Genomic DNA, 25,114 nt, shown 5'->3' with positions numbered 1-25,114 from the left:
GGGGCCAGCAGCGGGCCCCGCCCCCTCCACCTGCGCCGAAGCAGCAGCCCGGGTCCTGGGTGCTCCGTCACCCATGCAGGGTGTTGGGAATTTCCGCCCCCTTCTTTTGAGCACAGACCTTCCTCCTGCTGCTTCTACCTGAGGCCTCTCGTCTTGCCCGCTGTGTGTGCTGGGCCTCTGACCGTCCCCTCTCTGTGCGGGAAAACACCCCCATGCAGGCACCCCCTTGCCTTTGGCTGCAAAGCTGAATTTGTAGAGAAGTTTATGGCAGTACTGCTAATATCAGTAAAGCGCTGGAGAGAATTTAAGAAATTCATCTCAACAATGGGATATTATGTAGGCCTTAATGCAATTTAGAGCTCTTATTTCTAGATTTGGGGAAGTGTCTTTATGATATATTGACCAAGAAAGTCGGCTATAAAAAGTTTTAGAAGAGAAAAGCCTTGCAGGAGGTATTTGAAAATGTTGACAGTGGTTCTCTCTCTGGTGGGAACAGAGGGATTTCAACACGCTTTTTCCTCGTGTTGTGTACTTCTCCCGCAGAGAGCATGCGTCTTACGTAAGGGACAAGCTAACCTCCTCGGTGGGTGGCAGCATTTCCTCTGTACATGGCTAGGTCCCTTCGTACATGGTAGGAAGCACAGAACCTGGCACGCAGTAGGCACTCAGTCCCCGCAGGGAGCCAGGCTGGCGGCAGAGAGCCTCCCCACCGAGCTGCTTCAGCCCTTGTCCTGGCTGATTCCACCCGAGCAAGAAAGCCCATTTCTCTGCTTGGCTCAGCTCTGACCCCAGGCCACCCTAGGGGCACAGTACACTGGTCTCCACACCTCACACTAGCATTGCGTTCTGGGCTCTGAGCCATAAGAGGGACCCCCCCCCCCCAGGCAATAAAAGGCCCGGGCTCAGAGGGGTGCCCAGGCCAGGGCTGGAGCTGGCCAGGTTGCATCTCAGGCCCCATAAGCTGTATCTTCAAGTCTGCAAAGGTCTGCCCTGCCAGCAGCCTCTTAGCCTTGTCCTGGGTGTCTCCAGGTGTCCCCAGGGGCTGGTACTGGATCCACAGGGACACGGTGAGAGAAGCAATGGTGGCTTCAGATAAGAAGGAGCTTAAAATGCAGAAAGTAAAGTGAGATCCAGCCATTCCCCGAGAAAGCACGCCTCTGGTGCATCCACACCACTCCTGGGCTGTCTTGGGCAGGTTGTCCCTACTCCTCGCCACAAACAGCCCGACTTTGAGGCACCAGGCCCAGAGGCCCTTGGCCGCCACCACCCTGCCCCATCCAAGGGACTTGCCCGAAGCAAAAAAAAAAAAAGCAGCCTGTTCCCAGGATCCTATTCCTTTTCAAAACAGGCATCCTTGGCTTTCAAACCATGAACTGTGATACCTATGAACAGGGACCAGAGCTAGATGCTGCTGCTAGGGCAGGAGACAGTTTCCAGGATCTCAGATGATGCCCGTGAGGAATTGTTACGAGACAAAGACGACTCTGGGGAAAGAGCACAGCGGGATCCAGACGTCTTGTTAGCAGGACTACAGAGCAGTCCACATACATCATCTTAAAGTTTCTAGTAGGTACAGAAAAGGAGGGTGGGGGGAAGCAAACCAAACCCAGACTTCTCATCCTGGCTCACGCAGCCCCACGGCAGTCACCTCCCTTCTGGAATCTTCTAGCCACCTGCACCTCTTCTATCCCTTGAACTCACTGAGCTCCTTCCCACCTCAAGGCCTTTGTCCAGGAGCTTGTCACTGCCCCGTATTTCCAGAGACTGTGGGCTGTTATCTCCCTCCTCCCCCTAAGGCGGGCCCCCCAAAAGCAGGCGGCTTGCCTGCCTTATTCACTGCTGCGCTCTCGGGGCTGGACCAGTGCTGGCATGCCGTGGGGTGAATGAATGAATGACTGAATGGGGAGCAAGGGATCCGGAAGGGCTTGTGCCGAAGGGAGCAGACTATCAAGGGGTGGCTGGCAGGTCACACAGGCTCTCACTGGATGGGGTGGGTTCCTTATGACCCCAAGTGCTGTCCTGGATTTTCTACTGACGGCAGAGAACGACCTTGAAGCCCCCAGGCCTCTGAATTGGGCTCGTGCCTGCCATTTCCAGGTCAGACTCTGAAACCATCCCCGCCACCATGAAGCGGTGGCCACGGGCTCAGGGCTCAGTTCTGTGCCTGGACTCGGGGAGCATCACCGCCGCCCCAGCTCATGGGGAGGAAGGTGGCCTGGGGTGGGGCCAGGGAAGCTCCCTCGGCTTCCCAAGCAGGGGAAGGAGGCTCCTCAGAACCCGAGAAGGGCTGTGTCCCCAGTTCTCGAGGAGGGGGAGGAACCGGGTGGGAAGTCACCAGATGACCAAGACGTCAGATTGATTCCTGGGTGCCAACCCGCCCTTGGGGCAAAGCCACCCGGGAAGATGAGTTCGGTTTGCAGCCAGTCCTCGAGCTCTGCGCTCGCCATGTGGCCTCTTGCCTAGAGCACGTTACCCATGTGTTAGGTATTTTGAAAACCCACACGCCAGGACCCTCTCTCCCAGGTCCTGCTTCAGAAAGTCCAGGACATGCCGCAGGCACGTTCATGCTTTTTAAAGCTTCCCACGGGTTCTCATTTGCATCGAGTGTTGGTAACAGCTGGTGAGGAGTGACTGGCACCCTGGGAGCGAGCAGGTGAAGGAGCAGAGGCTGTAGGGAAGGGGGAGGGAGCCGAGGCCGGACGTCACACTAGAACAGCGAAGTTCCAGAAGGTCCCACAGGTGGGTCGATACACGCAAAACCTCCAGTGTCCAAAACATACATAAACCAACATCCAACACCAAAAAGGGTTAGCGGTAGGAAACCGGGGCAAAAAAACCCTGTCACAAAACATGAATAGCCTTAATATTTAGAAAGGACTCTACAGATGATCGAGAAGACGAGCACCCAATAGAACACCAGTACAGACAAGAACAGGCAATTCACAAAAATAAGCCGACACACTTCTGAAAAGCGGTCAGCCTCACCAGGAGTCAAATACATGCAAATCCAAACAACAAAGAGGCGTTATCTTTTGCCTAGTTAATTGGCAGAGATTGGATGCATGATAATATCTGGCGTTGGTAAGGGTGTGGAAAAAACAGGCACTGTCATTCACCGGTGGGAGTGCAAATTGGCGTGACCTTTCCAGAACGCAATTTGGCAACGTGTGAAGCCAAGGGAGACGGCGTGCGCTTCTGACACAGCAATTCCACTTTTAGGAAGACGGCCTTAGGAAATAACCGTGCAGAATAATAATAGCCAGCCTGTATTAAATGTTCGGTGCCTGCCAGGCTCTACATGCCTTATCTCATACGCTCCTCACAGCCGTCATCTCATGAGGTCAGGGCTGCTTTTGAATCACTTGTGGGTTTTTTTTTTTTTTTTTTAAACAGATGAACAAATGAGGCCCCAAGGGATTAAGACAATGATGCAAAGACACAGAGCTAAGGAGTAGCAAAGTCTGGATTTGAACCCAGGCACTCTGAGTCAGGAGCTTCCATGCCCGCACAGCCGCATACACTGAACATGTGCAAAGGATAGTGTGCACGGGTTATCTACCCTGGATGAGGCTGCAAGGAGGGTCCAAGAGACTCGTTTGGAAGGGGGAAGGGGTGGCAAGGAAGGGGAGAATGTCAGCTGAAGGCCCCACCATAGGAACTGGTTACATAAATTATGATGCACCCATATGGGAATAGTATGCAACCCTGAAAAGGCTACAGAGGAAAAAATGTCAATACTAGCGGGGTTTGTCTAGGCATCGAAGATCTCTGAAGGGGTAGAAAAGAAAACCGGTTGCCTCCTGGAAAGGCGGCCATGTGGCTACAGTCACAAGTCAGGAGACTTGTTTTTAAGCCATATGTACCCTTTTTCACTTCTTGAATTTGAACCATGTGACTATGTTATCTGTTAAAATTCTCTCTCTAAATACATACGTTGTAGAACTTGTTTCCCCCATAACTATTTCCTTGAGATGCTACTAAGGGTTCCCCCCAAAAGCTCCGAGACCTCAACTTGGAGTCAGGCTGAAGTCCATCAAGACAGTTGAGTCTGTCCCCACATGTTCCCCCAACTGACAGGCTTTTTCTCAAGTCATCATTTCTGGACAGGGATGTCCTATCGAAGTTGAGGAGACATTAATACTGAATATGCCAACTTGAAAGGCTTGCAGTGTTTCATTAAATGAAAGGAGCACGTTACTGGCTTAAAAATAGGCGTGTGTGTGTGTGGGGGGGTATTCTGCTTGTGAGACCTGGGATAACGGGTGGCTTTGTTTTCTTTTATCCATCCATGTTCCTAAGGTTTCTAAAATGAACAAAGTCACTTCGCAAGTACTGTATTTTGAGTCTACGTATACTTTTAAGCTTTGGGAGCCCCTTCTCCCCACACCCCCCACTCTCATCACCTCCCCACTCCAAGCAGCAGCACTGGGTTTGGCTCAGGGAGGGGCCCGCAATCCAGAGCCGGGCCCTCTGTCCTGTTTTCATCCAGAGCTAGTTTGGGCTGTTGCTCTGGGCTGCTGGGGGAAGCACCAGGGGCCTAGATGGGGCCAGTCGGTCCTCAGACACCCCCCTGGCCACAGCTTCACCTCGGCCCTCTGTTCCTTAAAGAGAGGCTTCAGGGCTGCAGAGGCAGATGCCAGCCTGTCCTGAGCCGGTACATCGCAAATCCCGACACTTGGGCATTGTTCCCGGCTCTGTGGTTGCCTGTGTGACCCTGGCCAAGTTTCTTGACCTCTTTGGAGTCTCCTCTTCACCCTCCTGTCAGCAGGGACATCTGCCTTCCAGAGCTCAGGGACCAAGGGAGAGCATGCGAGGGCCCCGGGCACCCCCCTCGAGGCCGTCCCGGGGGAGGGCACCATCGCACCCTGCCGTCACCTTTCCAGGAACCGAGCACTTTTTCTTCCTGTTTTTAGGTTGCTGGGGGATAGGGAGCAGGAGGTGAAGCAGGAGGTGAAGCAGGGGAAAGCAGGGCACATGGAAACAGAACGGTGTTCGAGTGGGAGAAGCCCCTTAGCTCGGCATCTGCAGCCCTGCAGCCCTGCAGCCCTGCCTGGGCCTCGCCCACCAGTGTAGCCCAGGCTCCGTCCCCGCCCAGCCACCCCGCTTCACCCCTTCAAGGCAGCCCCCCCTCCTCCAGACCACACGTGATTCTCCTAAACTGCAGCGCTGACCCTGCCGAGCCCGGCCCCCTCCCTTCCCCTTCTGGCCCAGCCTTCAGCTCTTAGCGGAGCGAGCGCTTCTGTCCAGCCTAGGCTGGGGCCACTCCTCAGGGCGTCAGCAGCCCCCCGCCTCCATCAGCCACGCTGTGGTGTCAGTGCCGGGGTCCAACGCCCCTGCCAGACTGAACTTCCTGAGGGCAGGACCCGTGGCTGTATCCCCTGGGCCCAGCAGAGGCTTAGGGTCTTGGGCAGGGGTTAGATCGTGAGTGCCGTAGTCACGGAGACCTGGGTTTGAATCCCAGCTCCATCACCTTGGGGAAGTGGCTTCACCATGCCGGGCCACAGTTTTCCCCATCTGGAAATGGGTTTGATCATCGCAGGGAACTCTGAGCGTTATTTTATCGGCTCAGGTAGAGAGCGCCCCGGGTACCATTTGAGGCATGAGGGAACCCACAACCCCAGGCTTAGGGAGGTACCCACCCCGACATCATCACAGACGCTCTGCAAAGGCTTGCCGATCTAGACTAGGAAAGGACGGCAGAAGGGGGGCCCCCAGGCTCCCCCCTTCACCTCCCCCAAGACAGTGGACCTGCCTCAGCTGCTCATGCTTGGCACTGCCCCCCGCCACCACGCTCACCTCCCGCCTTGTACCCCCACAGCCACCCGGCCCAAGCTGAAGAAGATGAAGAGCCAGACGGGACAGGTGGGCGAGAAACAATCGCTCAAGTGCGAGGCAGCAGCCGGGAACCCCCAGCCCTCCTACCGCTGGTTCAAGGACGGCAAGGAGCTCAACCGCAGCCGCGACATTCGCATCAAGTACGGCAACGGCAGGTGAGCAATGTCCCTCCGTCCCCCCCATCCAGCCGCCCTCCTCCTTCCTGGGAGGGGCCTGAGAGGGAAGAGCCCAGGCTGTGCCCCCAGATCCACCCCGGAGCCTGTCCCAGTCAGTACCCCCTCATCTCCACGCCCCGTTTCTCCTGGCAGCTCCAGTCCCTCAGGGGACATTGGCCCCGTGTCTTGCAGGCGGTCATTGCTTCATTCATGTCCCGGGATGGTTGGAGGCGATGATGTCATTTTTAACTGTGGAGGTCCCCCTCTTATCCCCAAAACCTCTCCGAGGACCTGCCAGTGTCTCAGAGCCCCACTGGGCAGCCTTTGGGGAAGGACTCGGACTCCAGAATGTTTCTGGGAGGTCACATATGAGGAGAGGCTCAGCAGGCGGTCAGGGGGCAGAGAGCCAGGTTAAGGGGGAAGGGCCATGGCTTTGGTGCCAGCAGAGTCTGTGTCTCAGACAACCCCGCACCCTGGCACAGGAATCCTCCTCCTCTTTGCTGGCTGGGGGAGCGCGGCCCGCCGTCTGCTCCCTGGGCCCCGACTTCCCTCTCTGGCTGGGCACCCCCAGCCTTTCCTGCCCCTGTAGAGGAGCTGTCATTTCCTCAACCCCCCCAAAATGCAAATGAAGATTTTAGAGGACCCCACCCCCACTGCCACCACCTGCCCCACGTCAGCAAGGGATGGAAAGGTGGTCTGGGCTCAGGCTGCTCCCGGTTTGCCGTGTGGCCCGAAGCGCACCCACCCTGCCCTGAGCCTCAGTCTCCCGAAACTTTAGAAGAGGGGCTGGGGAGGTGCTTCCAGGTTGACTCGTTCCAGTAACGGGGAGCAAAAACAGGACTGGTCACCCTGGAGGGCAGTCTAGGCAAAAACAAAGTCATTTAAGAAGGGTCTGCTTGTGCTCAAAGGCTTGTGGCTGAAAGACTGCTGCTTTGTCAGGGAGACCAGCAGGTGGGGGCCCCAGTCTACAGAGTTCGCAAGAAATGCAGGCTGCCCATCGAGCTCCCCTCCCGAGCCGCCTCACCCCTTCCGGCCAAGGCTCCAAGGCCCGGAGAGAAGAGCGGACAGGCTTCCGGAGCCGTGGGGGCGCGTCTCCCTCCCGCCACTTGGCTGGGACAGCAGAGATCAGGGCAGGGTTTGTCTTCGCCTCAGTCGAGGACGTGGGGCGTCCTCATTCCATGTCCCTCGCACTCACCGTCAGAGCCCTTGTGCCACCAACTCACTCCTTCCTCTGGTGACTTAGCCCGTCTCTACCAGCAAAGCACCAGCTGCATCTCTGCTAAGAGCTGTCCCTCCGCCCATGCTTGCCCATCGTGCTTCTTCCCTCCACCGCCACGTGGAGAGAGTTTCGTGCCCGCTGATCCCTGCAGCTGTGGCTTCTGACAGCCCGGGGACCTCAGAGCTTCCTGGCCGCCAGGCCTCTCAGCAGCTGTTGGCCTGAGTGCCACCTGCTCCCCTGGCCCTGCCATCCACCTCCTGGCTCCCTTGTGCCTCCAAGCACCGTCTCTCAGGCGTCATGAACGCTGGCACCTTCCTGTATTCGGGGCTTCGCTCTTCTTCCTCCCCCCCGCCCCCCGGGGGGGGATTTCACCCTCTCGTGTCTGATGACCCCAAACCTCCATCTCTACTTTGATGGCTTTTTCTCTTTCCCGAGTTCCAGACCCAGGCTGCCAGCTACACCCTCAGATTACCAGCCCTGAGGTGCCGCAGAGACACCTCTAAGCCAGACCACCACAGTCTAGCCTCTCCAGCCCTGCCTCGCCCTCCTGCGCTCCCCCTCTCAGATGTGGCAGAACCAGACTGCCCGCTGCCCAGCACCCGCCCCCCGTGCCACGGACACATCTCCCAAAGGAGGCACCCTCCGCCCTGCCTCTGGCCTCTCCCTCCCCTGTCTCACTCTTGGCCACCCCCTACCTCTTCTGGCCCCCGGGCCCCTCTGTGAATTCATTTCTGTGGCGCACCTGGACGTGCCGGGCATCGAGCGTGTGCCAGGCACTCAACCAGAGGCTAGAGACCCACTAGAGATGAGAGCAGACGCAGTCCCTACCTTCGGAGCTTCTAGTCCAGCTCCTAGAAGAGAGCCCAGTAGAGGCCTCTGGCCTTTCTTTGAAAGCACGTGTGCCTTGCCTTATGCACCCGGTTTTGCGCGCAATTCGAGAGGTCCCTAGAGTCGCTCACCGACCCCGTGACTCTGAGGAGGATAACCTTTCTACCAGGGTACATATCTGATCGATCATTCGTTATTTAACAGTTCTTGCGAGCCTGCTGTCTGCCAGGAACAGCCTAGGCCTTGGGGCTCCTCTGACAGGTCCTCTTCCTGGCCTTGAACTCACGGCCTCACTGTTCCCAGATACCTCGGTGCTCCTGACTCCTGGTCTTGCCTTTCATGACCCTGGACTTGAGCCCAGGCTAGAAGCACCACCCACCCCTTGTCCTCTGCAAAGTTCTCCAAGGCCCGGCTGAAATGTCACGTGCTCTGGGTCACCCTCGAGCCCTCTGGCAAGTTCTCGTCTCTCAAGATGCCTTAGGCACGGCCTCGCTGCATGGTTGGGGCTGCCCGTCGCAGCATGAGGGCGTCTCCGAGGCCACCTCTCTCCACACTGTCCCCCAGGTGGCCTGGCAGAGGAGGTCTGCGTTCCGTGGCAACTGACGAGGGTGTCTCAGGATCGGCCCTCCCCGGCCGGCTGATCCTGGGCAGGACCCTTAGGGTTGACTAGGCTTTGAGCGAGGGGCTGGCCAGGTCAAGCCTCAGTGTCATCGGGCAAATCGGCCCCCGTCAGGACCCTGTCCCATTGGTGGCATTTCTGAAACTTCCTTGCTGCGCCCCCCACGCCCCCAGGCTCCCCCTGCAGGGAGGTGACAGGTTCGGGGAGCAGGGCCAGGATGGAGAACTGCTGAGTCCGTGTCTCCAATCCCACCTCCCCACACACACACGTCCCCCGGCCTGGGGGCAGGGGTCTCCTTTCTGGCAAAATCTCCTTCTGCCCACACTGCAGCGGGACTCTGGCCCTCCCAGGCCCCATCCTGCCCAGTCCACACTGGGCCTCGACATCCCTCTTGCTCTGCGGAGGCCCCCCTTACCAGGGGGTGCTGCCCCGCCAAGGTGTCTCACCCTAAGCCTTCCTGGGCCAAGAGCAAGCCGCCCCCCAGCCCGGGCCTGGGGCCCTCCCCGCAGAACCACGTGTTCCCTCGTTTATGAGGGGCAGGCTGCAACAGGCCCCTGAGCCAGGCACGGAGGAAAACGTGCGGACGGGCGGAGGAGGCAGCCGCCCAGATCCTGGCCCCTGCCAGCAGAAAGCTGGCGGAGGGAGGGAAGGAAGGAGGGCAGGCGCCCATCGCAGGGCAGACCTGGGTCACCCTGGCGAGGGGGCACCAGGCCTGCCAGGAAGGTGGGGAGTCCCAAGTCCCTGGGGCTTCCCGCTGGAGCTGGGGGCGAGGAGGAGAAACAGCAGCCCCTGGTCCTTCGGGGCCGAGACAGCCCAGGGCCCCCTGTGCAAGGCTGGGGCCACCTTCTTGGAATGCGTGCAGCCAGCGAACCCTCCCCTGTCTGGCTCCTCCCTGAGCCCCCGCCTCCTTTCCACGGATCTCACCCCCTCCATGCGGGAAGGCCCTTCCTTCTGCTTTCAGCTCCCATCCCTCCAGGTAACTGGGAGCCTGGCTCCCTTTGTCCTGTTGCATGTGACGTCAGGGAAGTGTCTCTGATTTCCGCTATGGGTGACAAGGAGGTTCTGGCTCTGTGTCCCACATACCTCCTTGAGTTGGCGACCCTCAACTGAGGGTCTGGCTCATCCAGTGTCAGGGAAGAGCTGGGGGCCAGGAAGCCTGGTCCTGGGGCAGCTGGGATTTGCAGCATCTGATTAGGCTGGAGCCAGGGAGGAGATGCTGCCTCAGCCAGAGGGGCCCTCCAGGGCCCTGTTTAATAAAGAGAACAAACCTGAACTGACAGGAGGGGGGTGAAGGCAGACACCAGGCCAAGGAGACAGAGACCAACGTGAGCCAGGAGGGATAGAGCGTAGTCAGGCAGCTGTCACCGTCCCGTCGGCAAGGACATCCCTGCAGCAAAAGGCCCTTTGGCGAGACAGCCTCATGGAGGCTCACTTGCAGGATCTTGGAGCCAGGAGGTCTGAGAAGAGGCCCAGCCCCAGAGGTCAAGGTGGAGCTCAGGAGTTGGGTCCCCAAAGCACAACCCGAGGAGGGCTGAGGGTCGTCTTGTCACCCCCACCCTTGGCCCGGCCTCTCTGCTCAGCGTCCTCCTGCTCCCCACCTCAGCTTCATGGCCGTTTTCCCATCCCTGGGCTCAGGGCAGTTGCACCCCCCACTCCAACCCACCACGCGCCTTCTGGGAGTCTGGTTTTTTTTTTAACCCAGGACTAAAAGAGAGGGTTACATCACAGTAAGAAGTTTTCAGGCTACCTCTCGTTTCCCTCCCCCGGGACCAGTCTGGGATCCCCGGGCTTATTCCACAGCTCCGTCTGGCCCCAAAGAGCATGAGGGCAGAGGAAGGGGTGGGGGCAGGGGAGCCCACGGAAGGAAAGGGGTTTGGCAGGGCCTTCAGGAAGAAGAGAGGAACCAGGGCCAGGTGCCCTGGAGTCACACACAGCACTGGAGTCCCTGCCCGGGCTGGGCCCACACCTCCCAGCCCGCGGGCCCGGACACGAAGCCCTCCATGGAGGCTGAGCCTCTGCATCAGGCTCTGCAGACACACCTGAACTGCGTGGGACCCAGGTCCTCGCCCGCTCCAGCCCGTCCTCCACCAAGTGCCCTCAGACGAGCCCGGAGGCCCCTCTGGGGCTGCACTTTCTTCATGGGCCCCACCCTGTCGTCCTCCAGCTCAGCCGTGAGGGCCAGGGCAGGCCTTGAGGAAAGGAGCTCTTTGCTCCCCGAGGCAGCCAGCCTCCCAGCACTCAGTAAACATCTGCGCAATGAATGAGGCAAAACCCCTTGGAAAGAGGCCATGGAGCGCCCCTTAGCGGCCGGGCTGATGTGAAGGCAGGGGAGACACACAAGTTTGGACTGGGACGCTGGGCGCAGTCGCCATGGGAACCAGTTAGCTCCCTGCCCCTCCCGGGTACCTGGGACTAGGCCCTGCTCGCCTAGAGTGAGGCCCCCGGCATCTCCCCCCTCCCACCCCACTTCGAAGGCAAGCCTAGGGTAGCTGCGAGCCAGCAGCTGCTCTGCTGCAAGGGGGTGGGGGAAGACAGGCCAGGACTGGGAGGAGGACACTAGGGGCAGAGGGGGGAGCGGGCCTTTCAAAGGGATTCCAATTTCTTCTCCTAGAAAAACAGTGACAGAGACGGTGCCGGCCCTGGAAAAGGGGATGTGAGAATCCATAGACTTAGAAACCGTGTAAAGCCACGAGCCCCACTCTGTGTTCTCCTGAGCGCCCAGGTCTCCCTGTAGCCCTGGTGCTGCGGTCCACCCGCACCCCAGAGATGGCTGGTGCGAGGGACTCCGCCCTGCGTAGACTCTGCGGCTCTGCAGGGAGAGGGGAGCGAGGAGGAGCCGCAGCTCACGCCTCTCCCCCCTCTTATCCCCCCCCAACCAGAAAGAACTCGCGACTGCAGTTCAACAAGGTGAAGGTGGAGGACGCCGGGGAGTACGTGTGCGAGGCGGAGAACATTCTGGGGAAGGACACGGCCCGGGGCCGGCTCTTCGTCAACAGCGGTAGGTGACCCCCAGCCAGAGAAGGGGTCCCGGGGGGCGGGCCGGTCGCCCCCCACCCCAGCCCTGAGGAGGCTCGCCCTTGGCCCCCTCCCGCCTGCAGCTGCCATATCAAGCCCCGAGATCTGAGCTGATTCAGAGAAATGCAGTCGAAGCATAAATGTTTAGCTTTGTTATCTGGACCTGGAAGAGCCGCCAGCTCTCATTTTAAATACCCTGAAAACTAAATATTTTGAAATCAAGAGGTGGAGGTGGGGGTGGGGGGAGGATATTTTTAGAAGGCAATTATGGGAGCCTGGGCTGCCAGGAGCAGGGCTCCGGGGAGAGGCAGGTCCGTGGTGTGTGCGATCCGCTTGCCTTCTGCTTTGCTGGGCTCCACGGGGCCTCAGATGGGAGGCTTGGATGTCCCAGCCTCCGGGGGCAGCCTCTGTTCAGGGATGGCAGGCCCCTTCCCTTCATCCCATATCTGCTCTTCCTCCCCCTGCCGTCTCTCCCCAGGCAGCTTCTCGCCCACCACCACCCCCCAACCCACTGCAGTGGCTGAGAATGAAGCCGGGAGAGGTTAAATATTCTGCCCAGAGACAAACTGAGAGCGCGCCACAGGCTAAAAGCACTTGGCAAACAATGCCCCTGGAAGCCCACGGGGCCGTAGTTGGCCTGTTGAATTTCACTCCGGCCTCAGGGCTCACCAGGGTGCCAGGCTTTAGTTGGCAACCGCTAAATAGCACAGCAAAGACCACAGACCCCGCTGCGAGGCTTCGACTGCCCCCATGAGCCCCAGGCTGGGCAGGGCTGCCGCGGGTACCGGGCTCTCCTGCTCCTCCCAGCCCGTCTCAAGCCTGGGAATGCTGGCCACGCTGGTGGCCCAGCACCTGCCACCCCCAGCCAGAGGGGGCAGAGACTCTCAGGTCCACTTTGGATTTGAAGTTTCCTATTTTTCAAGATTCTCTTGGTTAAGCTAATAAGGAGGTGGCCTTAAGTTGGGTTCTTAAGGAATTTTTCAGTTTGGAAAATTGAAATGTCCAGAGGTAGACCTGGCCGTAGACACGGCAGAGTCCAGAGCAGGGGTCAGGACGCGCTCTGCTCCTGCACGTTGGCCTTTCTCTCCTGCCAGATGGGCTTCTCTCACCTCTGGGGAAGGGGCCATGGCCTCAACGTAGCTCCAAGGTTTGCGTCTTCCCAGCACCACCCCAGGGAAAAAAAGAGCTTTGTCTGTTTATACAAAGGATGGATTCCGGTCCGTCATGCACTCAGGGGGAAGGGGTGCCATCCTCGCCAGGCCTGTGGGAGGGCAAGCGGACACTGAGCGATAGAGTCCCATGAGAGGTGGCCCTGCCAGAGCACACGGCCACTTCCCTGGGGGGACTGCCACGCCAGGCAGAAAGCCCCAGTAGCATCCTCTCCCGCCCTGGGCTTAGAGCCCGAGGCAGGCACCGCTGTGAAACCCTTCATGAGTCGCAGCCCCGCCCCACGTGTGGGCTCCTGTTGGTGCTCAGCCGCCCCGTGCTGTGACGGCGAGGGATCAGACAGGGGCACTCTGGGCTGGGCCCCGAGGGCTCTGTGCCTCTCATCCCTCCGGCTTGACAGAGCTGGGGACAGTCGAGAGCTGTAGTCTCTGACCAGCTCTGCTATGCGACCTTGAGCGAGTGACACCAGCCCCCTGGTCCTCGGCTTTCCCCTGGGAAGGTGGACGAGATGTGCTCTCTCAGCCCCTTCTCCCTGGAATCCTAGGCTTCTCCGTTGTGTGTCCGCCACCCCGGGCACCAGCTACAGCTGCACGTGCAGACACTGCACCTGCCTCAGCTGCCCTTCAGTGCACTGCAGACAAGAGCCTACCCTTGATGTGGGGAGATGAACTGGGCCACGGAAGGGGACTGGGAGTCCCCCCTGGGGACGTTTTCCCAGGCAGAGATGCTCAGGCTCCTTGTTTACCCACGGAACTCAGCAGACCTGCTGCGGCAACCCCGCCCTGGGGAGGGGGTAGAGGGCGGGTAGTGGCAACCGGCAACCGGCAACCATGCCTGCCCCCCTCTGACTCATCCCAAGGTGGGTTGGCATGGCCCGCCCAGGCCCCAGGGAAGCCAGAGCTACAGGGGTGGGGCGGCCAAGAGAGGGCCCGGGAGGGCTGGCAAGGAGCAGTGGCTGCTCAAGGGCATTGCCATGGCCTTGAAGGGTGAGCAGAGGTTTTCCCCACGAGCAAGGGGAAGGCAGCTGCACAGGCTGGGAGAGCATCGCCACAGCGTCCCCTCCTGCCTGGCCAGTCCCTCTTCGGGGGCCCCAGTAAACTCACTCACAGAGACGCTTGTGGCAGATAGAGGCCTCCTGGGTTGTCCCTTCCCAGGTGTTTGCTTTTAAGTCAGTTGAGGCATCACTTACATACCATAACATTCACCCTTTTTTTCAAGTATACAATTCAGTGGGTTTTAGTATATTCACGGCTGTGTAATCACTGCCACTGATTCCAAGGCATTTTCTTTCCTTGGAAAGAAACCCCGTGCCCACAGGCAGGTGGTCACTCCCATCTCTCAGGTCAGAGCCCACCCTGCTTGCAGTCACAGCGCAGCTGTCCCGAGTTGGCCAAGAGGCCACCGCATCAGAAAGTCCGTGGTGCTTTTAACAATACAATCACCTTGATTCAATCTGCTTCTGGGTCAGAGAAACCGGCTTTCTCATCCCCAGGAGAGAGAACTTGGGACTGTCTCTCAGGGTGGCCATGCAAGTCCCAGGATGTCGGCTTCAGCCCAGAGGATAGACAGGTGTGACCTAGGGTGTCACAGGACCACAGATGTCCTGGAGAGGCTTCTAGGCCTGTCCCTTACCTGGGGGCTTAAAAAAGCTAGCCATTTAATCATGGGCCCACATACATTTACTCTCACACCCTGGGCAAGGCCTCACTCAGCAAGACGCCGTTCTGAGCTCTGAGGGGTCACAGACGTGGCTCCCAACAAAGTCCCCCCCAAAAGGCACGAGGCTACAACCTGAACTCAAAGCATCTGCCTGTTCTAACTCACAGAAGAGGAAAGACAGGCAGCTAACCGACAGGAGAGGGGGCGTTCCAGGCAGGTGGGGGGTGCCTTGAGAGATGGAGAGACCCTTGGTCCGGGCCATGAAAGGTGAGCAGAGGTTTTTCCCACGAGCAAGGGGAAGGCAGCTGCACAGGCTGGGAGAGCATTGCCACAGCGTCCCCTCCTGCCTGGCCAGTCCCTCTTCGGGGGCCCCAGTAAACTCACTCACACCAAAACACTCGTGGCGGATAGAGGCCTCCTGGGTTGTCCCTTCCCAGGTGTTTGTTTTCAATCCTTTCAATCCCCCAGCCCCTGGCAACCAGAATCTACTGTCCCCGTGGACTTATCTATTCTGGGCATTTCCTATTCATCGAATCATAGATGATGTGGCCTTTCATGACTGGTTTCTTTCACTTAACGTTTTCGCCGGTCATCCACATTGTAGCAGCTGTCAGTACCTCTTTGGTCCTTTTCATGGCCGAGTAATATTCCATTGTAGAGGTCTACCACGTCTCATTTCGACTTTCATCCATTGGGGTTGTCGCAGCATTCTGGCTGTTCCCACACTGGGGTTCTCTGAGTAACACTGCTCTAACATCTGCGTCCAAGTTTGTGCGTGGACACACGTTTTCTGTTCTCTTGGGAGAACTTAGGAGTTGAACTGCTGGGTCACATGGTAACTGGGTTTGATTTTTTGAAGAACTACTAGCTGTTTCCAAGTGGCTGCATCAGTGTACATTCCCAGCAGCAAAGTATGGGGGTTCCCATTTCTCCCCACCTTCACCTCCGCCTGTAATAGCCAACCTCCGTGACAGCCCCTCCGAGGGGACGGAAAGTGGTGTCTCACTGTGGCTTGGGTTTTCATTTCCCTGATGACCTTCCAGGAATGTTTACATTTAGTCAGAGACACTGCTTTACAGAAACGAAGGTACCGTCAGCCAAGGAGACCAGACTAGACCCTGAGGAGGCGGGGGTAGAAGAACCGAAAGGAATCGGTTACACACCTACTACCAGCGTGGAGCACCGTGCCAGACTTTGGGGTCCACTCACTGGTGCACAAGACAGACGTGGCCTCTGCCCAGAGGGAGTTTACATCCTGGTGGAGGAGCTGAGATGTAGACCGCTAGGAATTGCACAACAAGTTCTTTAATTGGCGGAGTAGGTACTCCACGTTAGGAAGCTGCAAGGAGGATGAAGGGAGGAGCCTGAGCAGCCTCCGAGACCCTGACATTTTCAAAGTTCTGGACAAGAAGGGCCCTGGCTTCTTAGAGAAGCTGGACTAAGTGGGTGTTGTTGGAATATACTGCAAAACAGGGGCAGGCCACGGAACCGCAGAGGTGGCAAGGCCCAGCTTAGACGTGGGGAGGGCTTGGGGGATTTTTCTGGGCACAATGGAAGCCCTTGATCAATGGGCGAATTTTAAAGACCACTTTGGCAGCTTCAAAGCAAGAAGGTTAGAGATGAAGGTGAGAGTGCGGGCAGCAGAAAGGGCAGTGAGGAGGTGAATGCGGCCACGCAAGGAAGACCACGGAGGCCTGGGCTGGGCAGGCGGTGGCGAGATGGCCAGAGGCCCCAGGAGACGGTAGGAAGGCAGCCCTGGGTGACAGACAGCTCGGTGAACAGAGGAGGACCCCCTCCCCCCAAGTCAAAGCTGCCCTCTAGGTCTTGGGTTTGTGCAGTTCACGGAGGGGAGCAGACTAGAGAAGCAGGTGCCTGGGGCCCAGTGCCTAAGAGCGGAGTGTAGGGAGGCTGGCGCCATCCCTGTGGTGCTGCCAGGGGAGCAGCCAGATTCTCCCACTGGGGAGCCCCCCTGTCGTCTTCACATCCCCAAGCACGCGGGGAAGCAAGACGGCCGGGCAGACAAAGGGAGTGGGACGCGTAGCCACAGGAGCCCATAGCTTCGGTGCGGAAACTCTCCTGGCAGGAGCCGTCACCACCAACAGAGTTGGCTGCGGCAACGTGGGGGGGTCGCGCCATCACAGGGGTGGAAAGGCCTGTGGTCTCTGCCCCCCCCACAGTCATGGGGGAGCAGAGACGCGGCCCTGGACGGGCCCAAGTGTGCAGCCGCCTGCTGCTGGCTCCACGCAGAGGCGCAGGGCCTGGAGCCGGGCTGAGACCTCCCCGGCTCGGCCGGGGCCCCCGCGCATCCTCATGGGGTCATCCGCCTGCCCAGGCCAAGCCTCAGCGCCGACCTGCTCTTCCACCAGGGGCCTGGTGAGAAGGCTCAGCCAGGCGTCGCTATTACCCCACACGCTGGACTCCGGGCAGGACAGCCTCTAGGGCCCTCCCAGCAAGGGGATTTTACAACTCGCAGGCGTGGTCACCTCGGCTGTCCCTCTGCCCTGTCCCTTCCTTAGTTCCCTGGGTCTCCCTGACCCAGCAGCAGCAGCAGCATGTGGGTCCCAGCCGGGTGCGGGCTTGAGCAGAGGCGGGAGACGTCAGCAGGGTGGGGCCGGAGGACCCCGGAGCAGCCGCAGGCACGCCGGGGATGGAGGGGAAGGTGCGTGCTGGCCCTGCCCGCTGGGTCTTATCAGCGAGCTCCCCAGACATATACAGAGGCAGAGCTGTGTACACACTCCCGGCCCCGCGCGCCATCTGTCTCCCCGCATGTCTAAACACTGAGAGTGCCCGCTGCTGCCCTCCTCCTCCCCCACCTCTCCCTGCGGGGCTGGTGGAGATCCAGCACCCGCCAAGGTAGGACGGGCCACCTCAGCCAGGTCGTCACTGCCAGGCAGGCAGGAGAGGCCCTCAGAGCCCCCGAGGCTGAGGGAGGAGCAGGAACCCGTCGCAAGCTGCCCAATATGGACACACAGCCTAAGGGGGTAGGGGACCGATGAGACCTGAAACTCAAGGCAAGAATTTTCGCTTGAAACCAGGCTTCTGGACACCAGCCCATTGGGGAGCAGAGCTGTCATGATTTTCATTTAGCAGCAGATCTGATGCATCAGAAGCACCATCTCGGTTAGCAGCCGTGCTCTCACCTAGTGGCCACATCCCGGGTGCCCCCAGCCCCTCCCCAGCAACCCAAAGCCCGGGATGTATAGCCGGGGCTGCCCAAGGCCTGGAGGCAGTAACTGACTAGGTGGGGGAGGTGGGAGCTGCCTGGCCAAACTGGACATGAAGGTGGCCCCGGAGGCTTGTGGAGATGGGCAAAGTGGCTTTTGTAGCATTTCTGGGAGGCTTGTCCCTAGACTGGGGCACAGGGGTGAGAGGTGGAAGCTAGGGTTCTCCCCACATCTCAGAAAATGGCCATGCTCCCCTCAAAGCCCAGCTGCCTCCAGCCACACCCTGGCCCACGAGAGCCCAAGCAGCACACGTGGACGTAAGTGTGTCCTGCCAGCGCCCCTGGGACTTGTTCCCCACACAGACCTGGTGTCTCATCCACCTGTAATGGAGCCCCAGAGAGGCAGACAGGGCCCTCACTCCAGAAGACAGAGCGGCACCTGTGAGCCTCTCATACCCTCCAAAAAAAGAAAGCCCTCCCGGCCTTTGGAGGTCTGCCCAGAATGAGGGTGCAAGGTGGCGCTGGGCAGATGGTCAGAGTCACGGTGGCCTCCCCTTGGCCTTGGCGGCAGAGGGACCGCCGGAAGTTCCCTCCCCAGCCATTCCTAGACTGGTCCTCCAGCGTTGACATAGTCCCCGAAGGAGGCGATTCCGGGGGCCCAGAGTGGTCTCAGTGGGTCACTGGCGCGTGTCTCTCGTACCTCCAGTGAGCACCACCCTGTCATCCTGGTCGGGGCACGCCCGGAAGTGCAACGAGACCGCCAAGTCCTACTGCGTCAACGGCGGGGTCTGCTACTACATCGAGGGCATCAACCAGCTCTCCTGCAAGTAAGTGACCAGCGGGGGTCGACGTGCAGGTGGGGGGGGGGGCGCTGGCGCGGACATGGAGGGCTCTAGGAAAAGTGGGCTTCGAGCCACTGGTAAGGGACCTCTCCAAGGGGTGTAGACAGGGAGGTTCGCCCGGCTTCCTGGCCCTCTGCTGGAGTGTAGCGAGATCTAAGCGCCAGAGGGCTCAGGGCTTCTGCTGTCCAGTCTCCCAGGCCCCTCCCCACCCTCCACCGCCCACCCTTTACCAGCACCTCCAGGGAGCTGGGGAGGCCAGTCTGGGCCCCAGGCACCGGCTTCTCCCTCTCGCCTCTCCCTTTCCCATCCCAGCAACTCTCCCAACTGTGTTCCGATGAGCAGGCCCAGGGTGCAGCTCCCCCATTGGTGAGGAGCCGGCAGGGTCAGGACGGGCCAGGCTCCGGAGCCCCTGCAGCTCCGAGGAAGAGGGCTCTGTCCCCTGCCACCGCCTCAGGCCCTGGCTGTTCTCCCTGCCCAGCAGGCCCCCAGGGCCCAGATGTGCCCTGGTGGCTGTCTGTGCCTCTCCAGCCCCTAGCCCCCCCGCCGTAGGGTGAGGGGACACTGGCGAGGGCGCCACCCAGGGTGCGGCTGAGTGGGAGGTCAGGGCTGAGGAGGAGCTCCCGCTGGGACTCCCCTGCCTCCCCAGGGCTGAAACCCCCTGCCCCCCACTCCGCCCACAGGGCAGGTGGGCGCACAGGGATCAGGGGGGGCTCATTTGGGCCCAGCCGGGTCTTCTGGGAGCTGGGCCCCAGGGCTTTTGATAGCCTCTCGAGTGTGGGAGCAAGAACCATGGGGGTTCCGGAGGACAAGAGGGAGGGAGGCCTAGGTGACAGCTTTGGGTTTCAAAGCAGCCCAAGCCTAGGGCCCTGGTAAGGGGCCAAAGCTGCCCCATTCCCACGGCATCTGGGCAAAGGCCAGAGCACGGAGGAAGGTTCAGAGGCGTCTGCCTGCCCCACAGATACGGTCAGATGCGACCCTCTTTTTGGCTCTCCCGGCCTCCGGGCTCCAGCTTCAGAGCCGCAGCCTCCGCCCCGACCACAGCCTTGGCCAGAGACCCCTCCCCGTCACGATGTGCTGACGAAGGCCGCGCCCCCGTCCCCTCGCCCTGAGGCGGGTGATGGGCACAGCTGTGTCTCTCACTCCACGCCCTCCACCTGCTGCCATCTGCCTCCCAGCCTCCCCCACCCTGGACCTCCCCACAGCCACAGCCCAGGGATGTTCTCAGCCCAGACTTGGCCCTCATTCTTCTGCCTCTGGGAAGTTGCCACATTAGTGCCACAGACCTTGGGGACCATCCCTGCCTAGAGAACGCTGAGCGCTTTTGAATAGACCTATAGAAACACCTAAGGTTCTAGAATACCTCACAGACACAGCCTAGCCCTGGACCCTCTTGTCCCCAACACACATGGCAAGCCTCTCTTCCCGAGCCCTTGGGCCCCCAGAACCTCGAAGAGAACCAGCACTGTCACGGAAGGCAGACCTGGCCCCAGACAGGGAAGGGGTCAGCCACCCAGGTCAGACACGTGCCAGGGCAGAGGGACAAGCGCCCCCAGGCCTCAGGTGCCAGAGCTTAGCGCGGGGAAAGAGAGCAGTGAGCTCTGCGGCCCCCAGAGGGCCCTGCCAGCAAAGCTGCACCCCTAGAACCCTCTGGGTCCCGCCCAGCAAGATCTGAGCAGAGCGCAGGAGCCTGAGCCATTGTAAAGAGGCCGTTTTGTAGCCCCTCCCCGCTGGGCAACTGGGGTTCACTGCTTAGAGCCTGAACCCACACCCAGAACCATCACCTCCCCATCGCCATCCGCCCGGGGTCCCCCCCAGCCAGGGCTCCTGGAACCCACTTCCCTGACTCCCTGAGCCCTCGGGGAGAGGGGCATTCCCGGCAGGGACCGCGGTCAGGAGGGCAGGTCCTCAGAGCCGTGCTGGAGAAGGGCAGAGGGAGGGGGGCAGCGCAGAACCCAGAGGCCACTCTGGGGGTGGGCGAGCCGGGGGGGAAGGGGGGCAGGCCTCTTGGGGTTCCTGACATCACCCTGAATGGAACGGATGGAATAAAAAGGAGAGAACGTAGGAAACGGAACTCACGTCTTAACCATTTGTGCTGTTTGTTTACTTTTTATTTTGATTTTTTTGCATTTCCGCTTAGCTTGGATAATGAAACTAGACTGGTCAGTTTCATTCCAGTTTCTACCAAAAACTCAGTTTTCCTTCCTGGTTTTCTGACACGTGTGGTTGTGTATTGGGTCAGAGCCCTGCGGGGAGTGTTGGAAAGCAGGCACCCTCCGGCCCTGTTTTGGTTGTTTTTTTTTTTTCCCCTGGAATTCAAGAGCCAAAAGACACAGTGTCTGTCACTGATACTGAATTTTGTTTCCAAAAAGAAAACTTAGGGGGATTTGAAAACGGGGGTCCAAATCAAGGTGACCGTCTCCTGCCTGGGCCAGACGGGCCCTCTGCGCTTCCTCGCGCTGCTTTCTCCTCCTCTCTCCGTGTTTTTATAGAGCACGGTTGGTGCGTGACTCTGGGGGACTGGTTCAGGGGATGATGACAGAACAAGACTCTTTCCAGCCCTGTGCACATACCAGTGGCATGCCTCCCTCTGCCATCGGCTCATCTCCCCACCCCTCTGCTCCCCTGCCCTCCCCCCTCCCTCCCCGTGCAGGTGACCCCACCCCGCACCCACCTGCCTGCTCATCCTCGCCGCATCGCCACCCTCATGAGGCCGGAGGTGCCTGGGGCGCACCCTCATCCTCCATTCTCCCGTCCCCCGGGTGAGGGCAGCACACATGGCATTATCCCCAGGCTACCAAAGGGACAAACAGAGGCCCGGGAGGTGGGGTGGGAACGCAGGGAGGCGGCGTCCCAGCCTCTGTCAGCCCAGCAGCAGCCGGTGGGATCTCCTCTCTGCCCCCTCACCCCTGCTCTTCTCCAGCCCTGAGCACAGACCTGCCCGTAGTCACAGAGGATGGCGCGAGGGGAAGGGCTGAAGCCTGGTACCTGCCGCGCCTCCCAATCTGCCCCTGTTTCCCAGTAACCGGAACCCCAGAGGCTCAGTTCCCTGTTTGAGCGGGAACTCGCCCCCCACGCCAAGGCCAGCCCCTGCTCCTGGCGGATAGGCGAGTGTAGCCTGGACCCCGACACCAGGTCCTGGGAGCAGGGTGGGGAGGCTGCCAGCCCACTGCCAAGAAGCCCCAGCACCCCCTCAACGAGCAGGGCTACGGAGGGCAGGTTTGAAAAGCCCGCAAAGGAGCCAGCGCCCAAGAGCAGCACAGGGGTCGGTCCTCGGCCGCGCGCATCCCCTTCGTTCCACCAGCTTCCCAGGGCGGCGGGCTCAGGACGACATCCCACAGCTCCAGGAGACACGTTCGTGCCCTAGACGGCGTCCACGGCGCCGCCTGGAGTTGTGCACCTCTGTGGCCATGACAGATAGGAGGACACAGTCGGGGTGGTTCCAAGCTGGGGGTGAGGCCAGGAACGCAGGGATGTGCTCCATTCTCCAGCTCCCAGAGCTGCAGGGGTGCCCCGAGCAGCAGCAGAGGGATGACTTTCCCCTTCGTCTCCTCCTGCGGCACCGCCCCCGCTCTCTTCACACACGTTCCCAGGAGCCCAGCTAATCGCAGACACTGGATACCGTCACACCCATCTCTTATCCCTTTGCGGATTCCAAGAGTCGTTTTGGCAACTTCCTGGGTCTTCATCTTCCACCCCCCAAAATTGCTGCTGCTCAAAAAAAGTCACTCCTATGCCTTTAATCCCCATCCCAGGTGGGAGCAGCAGTTGGCAAGAGCTGAGCGGGAAGCCTTGGCCGCTACCCCTATTTTCCTGGGCTGGGATGACTGGGTGAGGGGTCAGAAAAGGAATACTGACAAGTTGGTAGGCTCCTCCTCCAAGCCGCCCTGTTCAACAGGAGTCAGCTCCACCTGCAGGCTCCCCACCCCCAACTTCTCCAGACCCACTGCCCCTACTCCTGCCCTGTAGCCAGGCACACCTGCACACACTGCGCCCCAAGGACCAGCCTCCCGCCTCCCCTGAGGGAGACGCCAGAAGCTCCTGAGTCTCCAAGCTTTCTGCTCACCCACCACTCCCAACCCTCAAGGCTAAACTAAAGGCCACGGGGGTTTCCGTGTCCATCACACCCAAAGGCCATCACCCCCCTCTAAGTTCAAGGGGCTACTGATGCTTAGCACACACTAGGAACACTAAAAGGTGGAGCACATCCACCTCCTGGGGGCAGTTTACTGTTCTTGACCTGTTATTGCGGGGATACTGGCGATGGGCTTGATTTAAGTTAGAAGAGGCAGAAAAGCAGAGAGCCATCTCTGAGGAGGGGGCTGGCCCTGTCTGTGAGCATCCCTCAGTATCCAGCCTTGCTGGGGGTCAGAAGAGAATACAGGGCTGGGCAGGCCTCCCAGAAATCTACGAGAGGGCCTCCCTTGAGGGGAGAGTGGCAGCCACAGAGCAGAGGAAGTCTTCCTAGGGGGGCAGGATGAGGCCAGGGAGATAAGTGGACAGAGGCGACCATGAGGAAGGCTGACCTCCCACCATAGCCAGGCAGCCGTGCAGGAGCAGGTCATGGGGAAAAGACAGTTAGTTCGTCCCAGGAAGCCAGCAGATTCCGCTGCCTCGGAACAGGCTGCAGAGTCTCCAGAGAGCCTGCTTCTCCTGCCTCCCCCGCCCCCACCCCGTGATTCTTGCCACCTGCTGCCAGCATCCCCACACCCGCCCTCAGCCCGCCAGCTCGGAGATGCTGGTAGGTCAGGCTCCTCTCCAGCCCACACCTGTTCCCCCACTAAGCTTTTCCCGTGTTGATTGCTCTAGGGCAGCCTTCTCCCCTTTTTCTCATCAGAAACTGACTTGCATGGTCACACACACTTGCAACATACTACAAAGTTGAGCTCTTTCCTCCTGCAAAATTTTTCATAGCCTTTCTCATGCCAGCGTGCACTGCAACCCTACAAGAAGCCTGGGAGTGGGTTTCCTGAGCTTACGTGGCCACAGAACCCTCTGTGAAAGCAGACGACACCTCTCCAAGGCCCCTTTTGTCTGGGGGCACAGCACTCCCGAATTTCCCTTGGAGCTTTCAGGGGAGTCTGTTCCGGGGATGAGAAAACTTGTCAGGGCCCTGGAGAGAAGCCTTTGGTAGGGCCTAGAAGCTCAGAGGTTCCCTGCATGTGGTATTCCAGGAGGCTCACAGCCCCTGCCTGGCACCCAAGGGGCTACAATCCTGGCTTCACAGGGCCCCAGGCATGTCAGAAGGGACGCCTCAGCCACTCTTAGGGCTTTTCAGTAGCAGGTTCCCAGTCTCTCGCCCCTCTCCCCCGCCCCTCGCTTCCTTAAGTCATCTTCTTCCCCGCCCCACGCCCGCTTCCCCCCCAACCTGGAGCCACACCTTTGAGAGAGATTTTAAAGGAGAGTGCCGTGCCCTCCACCCAGCCCTGACTCCAGCCCCCTGAGCGACGAGTGTCCCCGGCGCTCGACTCGGTTTTCTCATTCATCACTGTGCACTTTGATTTCTGACCGACGCCTCGCGGATGATGCCAGTTTGTTCTGTGATTTTTCCCCTTTTCCTTCTCCAGATGTCCAAACGGATTCTTCGGACAGAGATGTTTGGAGAAACTGCCTTTGCGATTGTACATGCCAGATCCTAAGCAAAGTATGTTTGAAGATACAAACACGAGTCCCTGCTCCTTAGAAAGCTTCTGGGTGCAGTCCCCCCACCCCACCCCCGTTGTAGGGCTTAGGGCCAGGGGTGTTGGTTGTTTTGATCTTTGGCTTTTTTTTTTCTTTGTATTTTGGTTCGTTTTTTTTTGTTTTGCTTTTTCATTTTTTGACCTAATCCTCGGGTTTAAAGTTCAGGGCTGCAGGTAAGGGGCAGTGTGGCAAGGCCGGTACAAGTGTTAACAGTGGCAAGGAACCCAGCTGGCATCGGCAGGAGCCCGTGCCGGGGTGTTGCAATGTCTATGTCTTGCTATCCTGGCTCGCTCTTTCTGGTTTTCTTTCTTTTGGTAGGTGTCCTGTGGGATACACCGGGGACAGGTGTCAGCAGTTCGCAATGGTCAACTTCTCCAGTATGTCTCTTTCTTCTATTTCTCTTCTTCCCTGGTGACTGACAGTTTTTCCCACCCCACCCTGCCCCACCCTTTCCCCTAGGAAGAATGGGGCTTTGCTTAGAAAGATGAGGGGACTGAGGGGGTGTCCTAGGCTCTCTCAGTCTTCGTCGGAAACCTGCGCTTGTTACCCAACCAAACTTGGCTCCGCTTGCCCACCTAAAGCTACACTACGAAGCCGGGTTGTAGAGAAGGAAAGAGAAAGCAAAGAGGAGGAGGGGAAGACGCTCTGCTGCAAGGCGTCCAGCAGAGAACGTGAGGGGCTCCTGGGAAGGGTTTTTAAAGACTGAGCGAGGCGGGTGGGTCACAAGGGGCGTGCCCAGCTCATGCTCGATTCTGATTGGTTGAACGTTGGACAAAGTGCTGGTTCAGGAATCTCAATCATCAACCTTCTAGTTCCAATGGGTCTGGGGTCTACCTGCTGGCGGTCAGCAGGTCAGCACGTAGTTAACGTCACGCACCTGGTGGGGATTTAGTGTCTGCAAAACAGCTGAAGGCGCTGATGTTATCTACAGCC

General features: G+C 59.3%; 1 protein-coding gene across 8 annotated transcripts in view; it reads left to right on the top strand.

The window, feature by feature from the left end:
* The window catches only part of NRG2 (neuregulin 2), a 162,516-nt gene that overhangs the window by 121,536 nt on the left and 15,866 nt on the right, over window positions 1–25,114 (top strand). For 2 of the 8 annotated variants that reach the window (XM_085014748.1, XM_085014749.1), the window contains exons 2-6: window positions 5,819–5,990; window positions 11,536–11,654; window positions 18,367–18,487; window positions 24,067–24,143; window positions 24,500–24,558. In XM_085014748.1, the coding sequence (XP_084870874.1) occupies window positions 24,543–24,558 (16 nt within the window). In that variant the 5' untranslated portion in view covers window positions 5,819–5,990; window positions 11,536–11,654; window positions 18,367–18,487; window positions 24,067–24,143; window positions 24,500–24,542. The other 6 variants (XM_085014745.1, XM_085014743.1, XM_085014744.1 and 3 more) reach the window with 5 other exon arrangements.

The sequence above is a fragment of the Sus scrofa genome, chromosome 2, assembly GCF_054392235.1.
Source record: "Sus scrofa isolate SSC_HxYL_T2T_F1_AM1 chromosome 2, Sscrofa_HxYL_maternal_Yorkshire_Landrace_v2.0, whole genome shotgun sequence".
NCBI lineage: Eukaryota > Metazoa > Chordata > Mammalia > Artiodactyla > Suidae > Sus > Sus scrofa.
The sequence above is the reverse complement of the archived record's forward strand: the minus strand, read 5'-3'. Positions and strand labels throughout refer to the sequence as shown.